Source organism: Pseudochaenichthys georgianus, chromosome 9, assembly GCF_902827115.2.
Source record: "Pseudochaenichthys georgianus chromosome 9, fPseGeo1.2, whole genome shotgun sequence".
Taxonomy (NCBI): domain Eukaryota; kingdom Metazoa; phylum Chordata; class Actinopteri; order Perciformes; family Channichthyidae; genus Pseudochaenichthys; species Pseudochaenichthys georgianus.
Window position 1 is genome coordinate 6096305 of NC_047511.1, and position 6109 is coordinate 6102413.

Here is a 6109-nt window from a genome sequence, read left to right on the forward strand (position 1 = left end):
TTCACTATGAGAATTATTAAAGGCGTGTCATTACGTATTCACATATAAGCGTTATACAATTCTTGAAAAAAATACATTTGTCACCTTGTTGTATAATCACAATCATTAATTTTAAAACATAACCCATGGCCCACCAATATCCGCTGCAGGGAAACCATGACTGGACTCGGCTTTTGGAAATATAAGCACTGATAGTGTGGTAGATATGACAAAGGTCAGTGAAAACTAAATCTTATGATTAAATGTTCATGATATTCAAACTGAACAGCAACTTACACATGTAGCTAGTGCCTCCTTTCTTTATTAAATATAAAAACATCACTGTACTCATAGACTCTACCCACCAGTATTGATCACACACCTACCGCCCACCCTCTACTTCAGCTGCTTTACAAACAAATACACACAGAAACCAGACACCACTAGATCTACAAAACTATAGCCCATTAGAAAACAACAACAGGCTATTTACAAAAACGCTTAGCAAACTAACATAATGAGTTAACACAGAACATCAAAAGGAATGCTTATGATCTCTTTATGGCGTCATCAATTTCTGAAATCTGGTCCTTCAGTTGGTTCCACTGTTCAGGATTCAGGGAGATACCTACGAGAAACAGAGGGTGAAACTGAGTCCTGCTCTGCAACACGTTCAAACATCAACAGGTCCAGAGGGGTGCTGCTTAAGTCAGATCACTGGGTTAGGTATTTATAGTGGTGGAGGAATGCCTCCTTAAACCTGGAAATGAGTCAGCATTTCACCACTTCCTGTTCTATCGTCTCAGAGTCAACAATTGCTGTAATGTATATGTATATAGAAGCCTGAAATAAGGTGTGTGGTTAACACAAGCTGGAGAGATTTGAATGTTTGGTCCTACGAGATGAGATACGTCAGTGAATACGGTGACTAGTTTCTAAATCAGACTACTAATGCTGCGTTCACACCGGATGCGATGATTGGGGCGGCGCGATTACATGTAAAGTCAAATGTAATTAATTTGAATTTATGAAGCCATTTTGCTCTTTTTGTGTGTGTGAATTGTACTGTGTGTTATTTTATCCTATTGCAGTGCCAAATACACATTTACATTATATGTAAGTTTAATGGACAATTACGTTTTCTGAATCTGAATCAAAACGTCAAACATTAGCCGCCTTTAGCTTAGCGGTGGTGATGAGGGTCCTGACTACAGTTTCCAAATCCGACTTGCCCATTGATGCATGTTTTAAGCAAAAATATGGTTTTATTCCCCTTGCAAAAGGTAGTTGTTGCTCTTAAAAAACTATTGGAAGTTTGTAGAGTTCTCAAAGTGAGTTCCTTAGTATAACATTTGAATCTGCTGCATGAAATGTAAAGTGTATGAGCTGTATTACGAGCAGGTGTTGCAGAAGAAATAAACAGGTCAAATAAAAATATAAACATACTAATTTATACAACTAGTAAATGTATGTCCTCATTCCTCTCTTGCTTCATATGCAGCAACAGTGTTACTTTGTGATGTAATAGTAATGACCTATTGAAGGATGTAGGCAGCATGCAATCAGTCCATTTTGTGCAGCAGGAGAGCCAAATGACCCCCAGCGCCCCCTTCTGTGGAAACGAGCACAGAGCCCGATGCACAAAACTGTTGTGGGAACTGTTATCTCTGAGAGTAGTTTTTCGCTTTGTTGCAAGCTAACGCAAACAAAAGCCTGGCTCTGTCAAACTTAATCAGTGGTACACCCCTCGTGTGTAGTTTCAGATAAATATGGACTGTGTGGATGAATGAAACCTTACCTTTCTTCCCCGGCTTCATCTCCCCATCCGAGTTTGTCCAGTACTCTCTGACGTCAATCAAGACTTTCCCTTTGAAGTCCCTGACGCTGACGTATCGCATCTTTCCAATCTGTAAGAAGCAAACTGACTGTCACAAAACGTTTTTTCTTCAGGAGTTTAATTTATAGCTTTTAGAATACAACAAGTACTGAACAATACTTCTGTCCACACACAAACTGAAGGTAGAATATTGAAGGCAACAAGACACTGTGCCTATTATATGAGATTTTTTTGTAATAGAGAATTACAACCACATTTGTGACTTGCTCTATCGAAATCAGTCGCATTGACCCGAAGACACATTTTAAGTCAGTGTAATGCCGTAACAGCTTTAACTACTTTAGATCAATAAAAGTAGATCTAAACCAGAGGTGCCCAGTACGTCGACCGCGGGGGCAATGCTGGTAGATCGCGAGTCATTCATAAAAAAAAAAATCCAGCTCCGTTAAAATAGACAAAACAGGTTTTGATCCCTCCTCCCCTGGCCTCCCTGCCACTTAATTCAGGAGTTTACTTGATTGACAGAAAAAGCAACCTATCGCTTTCCACTCTGTTAACCCAGAATGCAAAGCGATACAAAATCAGTCAAGTGCCGGGAAAACTCAAATTAAGTTAAAGAGACAAACAAGAGACAACAAAAAGAGTGCGGGACCGAGCAAGAAGCTAAAGACATACCACTTCCACCCAGAATGGGAGGAAGAATATTTGTTTGTGATGTCACATTCAAAGGTTATTTGCCTTATTTGTAAAGCAAGCGTCGCTCTGCCAAAGAAAGGTAACGTGGAGAGGCATTATCGGAGTGTTCACAAGGCATATGACAGCGACTTCCCTCCGAGTAGCGAGTTGAGAAAGAGAAAGGTCATGTATTATTGCTACACAAACATTATCTCGCAGTCTTAGTGTCGCCAACTCGTTTTCGAGGTGTGGTTAAATGTTACCCGTCTTGAGGTGGACAATGCTCCTTGCCAAGAGTGTTTAGCATGTAAGGGCGGTAACACGAGCAATTTTTCTAAACATTTAGCAAAAGTGCTCCACATCCAGACGGAGGAATGCACCGGGTTGGACTGTCTTTCTAGCAGCTCTGTAGCCCCATCCACGAGTAACGTTTCCACGTCAGGTGTTATGCATGCTAGCAGCAACACACGGAGTTAACTCAATTATACAAACATGGGTTAATGACTAGAAGTAACTGAGTTACTCTTTATTTTGTTAAAGTTTCAGCTATTCTGTTTACAGTTCTGTCATCACATTATTTAGTACGATTTGTTAAAACATTGTTGTTTCTTTTGATGTGAAATATTATTTATTTAATTTAAATAAAAAGCAATGTTAGTTTTGTTCACAATTTGTTAAGTTAATTTAATAATATATGTATGTTTTAATCAAGTATTCATCTTTATTGTCTTCATTGTTAGTTTCCACATGCCTAAAACAACCTCAAGCTACATCGAAAAGTTGATGGCTAAATAAGAGCGTTTGAGAAATTGTGCAAGGCATACGGTAATAGTTCGAATAGTCGATTAATCGTTTCATTAATCGATAGATTAATCGATTATCAAATTAGTCGTTTGTTGCAGCCTAGTTGTCCCATGTATAAATAAAACGTGTTATTCAGCACCCCTTGCAATTTGGGATTTTATTTTTGGTTGGTAGACCTCGGTGAGCTGGTCATTTCAAAAGTAGCTCACCAGCCAAAAAAGTGTGGGCACCCCTGATCTAAACTAAATAAAATGTTATTCAATTAAGTATTGAAACTTCAGAAATGTAAAGTGTACACAGTATAGCACCTACATTTAAACTAGATCTGTGGAAATAAAAAAGTACAGAGATGCAATTAAACATTTTTCGGAGTTTGAATGTTCCATGTCAGCAGAGCACCGGGACCCCCACCTGGAACATGTTGTCTCCAGCATCACTGCCGCCCTTGGAGGAGCCGCCTGGCTTGGAGCTCTCTCCACTCTTTACTTTCTTGGCTGGTTTCTCTGGTGCACTGGACTTCTTTCTTTTTGCCTAAAAAAAAGGACGTACTTTTCAAATTCTTGCCCATCCTTTCTAATCCAGGGATAACTGTATATGGATAGAAAAGGCAGACGCTTTATCTGCAGATTTGGGGAAAGGAATGAATGACAAAAGCAGTAAAAGGAAGCACTGTCAACTATAATGGTCAACAATTGTATTTATTTCACTATTTCATGAAATGAATTCTTAGCTCTAGCCACCTTTACTCATAGTTGACTCCACTCCTTCAGTATGCATGTCTCCAGGCTTGTAATCTGATTTTTATTTTTAAAAAAACAATATTTTCTCAAGCTTGTAGTTTTCTAATAAGATCTGCTTTATGCGCTTCAAATGTAAGTGAGTAAAGCAAACACATCAGCATTTTATATTGAATACAAACCTTGGTTTCTGTTTCACTGTCAGAGTCACTTCCAGATGTGGAGGACAGTCTTTCCTTTGATTTTGGCATTCTGCTGACAGTAGAATCAACTATCAGACCTCTTTATACAGCAACGTATGCATACACAGGTATATTTTATCTTAAAATATTCATCAGTCCATTTAGTTGTCACATAATCTCATAATACAATATCCCAATATGTGTAACTTAAACAGAACACATTATGAAATGCAATTCTCCACTGTGATCATGTAACCATGGGCACTATGAAGGGCTCTCTCTCCAGCCAGTATGGACAGGAGGAAGGATTACAGCGGCCAGTAACTCTGCATGTTGGCATGAGAATTGTATTAGGATACACTACAAACAAATTGGAGTATTAGAACAGCAGGTACAATAATATTTGTGTCTGTACAGCATGTTAGCCATTGACATATTACAGGAGCTGGATCTGTAATCGGTGATGATATTCAGTGCAAAAACATCAGCAACAGACTGAACCATTTTGCAATGATCGTTTTCATTTGATTTATTTGTCATTATTAGATGTATATACATTATTTACTAATTCAGAGAGCATACATGTACATCCCCTCCACCTGGACACAAACTGTTTGACCCTGGACTAAAACCTCTCACCACATGAACAGCTTCTTCCCCTCCGTTATGGCCCCATTAACAAGGCCCGGGACCCCCACTGACACAGACTATTATCCACCCCAGAAAAACCTTATGCATGAATGCACATCAATGCAAACAACATGCTGTTATTTTTAAAAGTGTAAATCCTGCACAACATTTAGCACATCTCTGCTCCACACTACCTCTTTTTAAATCTGCACAGCTCTACACTTGAATATAGTATGTCATATTGTATTTAATTTGACTGTCCTCAGTTTCTTACATATTTATATTTTGTGTAATATTGACTTTCTCTATTATTATTATTATTAATTTGTTACAATAGTCTTTAAATGGCTTTTATAATAGTAATGCTTTTTTTGTAAAGCACTTTGAATTGCCTTGTGTTGAAAGGTGCTATATAAATAAACTTGCCTTGCCTTATGTGTGTTGCTCTTTTCTTGTAAGGGTCTTTGAATGGAGCATTTACACCAACACAAATTCCTCGTTTGTGTAAAGCTACTCGGTAATAACACCGACTCTGATTCCGTTAAAATCAGAGTTGGTGGTTTCCAAAGGTAGCAGCATTAATTAAGAAAAATATAAGTAAATTCAATCTAATAAATGATATTCTATGAAACGGACAAGATTGTAAATAATGTTTATAAAGCAGCGGGGGGGGATATGTTATCATCCAGATTGTAAGAGGGAATAATGAATTTGACTAAACGACCAATCTCCGCCATTAGTTCCGTATATTGTGGTCACGGTGTCATTAGTGTATTATTGAGGCGTTTTAGCGCTTTAGAATGCATGTCTCTGAATTCTTTCACGTTTTAATTCCAGAGCCTAACGTGCAGTAGCGTCCCGCCCAGCGTTAGCTACTACCCTGAGACTTAGTCCTAAATGCACCATATTAAATTCCCCATGAATGCACCATAATGATACCAGCTAATAAGCTACAAGCTATCTGGATAGCTCTGTCATGGTGGCTAGCGTTAGCAGAGCTGAACCCCAGCACATGCACTCTGCCTGCGTGTTTAAGATAAATGGACCTTCTTTAACTAGTGCATTGTAACAGTTAATATGCTGCGGAACACCGACTTGCTCTATTGAACCAACCATATTTGCACTGACACGTTTTAGCATATTATTTAGAAACTGTCAATGCTTACATGATGTGATGTTGCTGAGCGGATGTCTTGACAGGAAGCGGAAGCTCTATGATTTTCCGGAGCGCGGGCTGCCTAAAAAGAAGCTTCGCGAGGGTTGGG

At 38.7% G+C, this 6109-nt stretch overlaps 1 protein-coding gene across 2 annotated transcripts; it reads right to left on the reverse strand.

Moving 5' to 3' along the window:
- Positions 1-283: 283 nt before the first annotated feature.
- Positions 284-6109, reverse strand: LOC117453164 (activated RNA polymerase II transcriptional coactivator p15-like). Of its 2 annotated transcripts, none has more exons than XM_034092062.1 (5): positions 6011-6109; positions 4215-4284; positions 3707-3826; positions 1778-1886; positions 284-607 (listed from the first exon to the last, which is right to left on the reverse strand). In XM_034092062.1, the coding sequence occupies exons 2-5, from the start codon at positions 4281-4283 to the stop codon at positions 528-530; spliced, it is 378 nt and encodes a 125-aa protein (XP_033947953.1). In that variant the 5' UTR covers position 4284; positions 6011-6109; the 3' UTR covers positions 284-527. The 2 variants fall into 2 exon arrangements, with proteins under 2 accessions (XP_033947953.1, XP_033947954.1); XM_034092063.2 differs by having other exon boundaries at positions 4215-4287; positions 6011-6105.

Excerpts from the sequence above, each read along its gene's own strand:
- LOC117453164 (XM_034092062.1), bottom strand. The coding sequence starts at position 4,283 with ATGCCAAAATCAAAGGAAAGACTGTCCTCCACATCTGGAAGTGACTCT. Across the intron at positions 3,827-4,214 it reads ACAGTGAAACAGAAACCAAG|GCAAAAAGAAAGAAGTCCAG; the intron begins GTTTGTATTCAA and ends CCTTTTTTTTAG. Across the intron at positions 608-1,777 it reads GATGAAGCCGGGGAAGAAAG|GTATCTCCCTGAATCCTGAA; the intron begins GTAAGGTTTCAT and ends TGTTTCTCGTAG.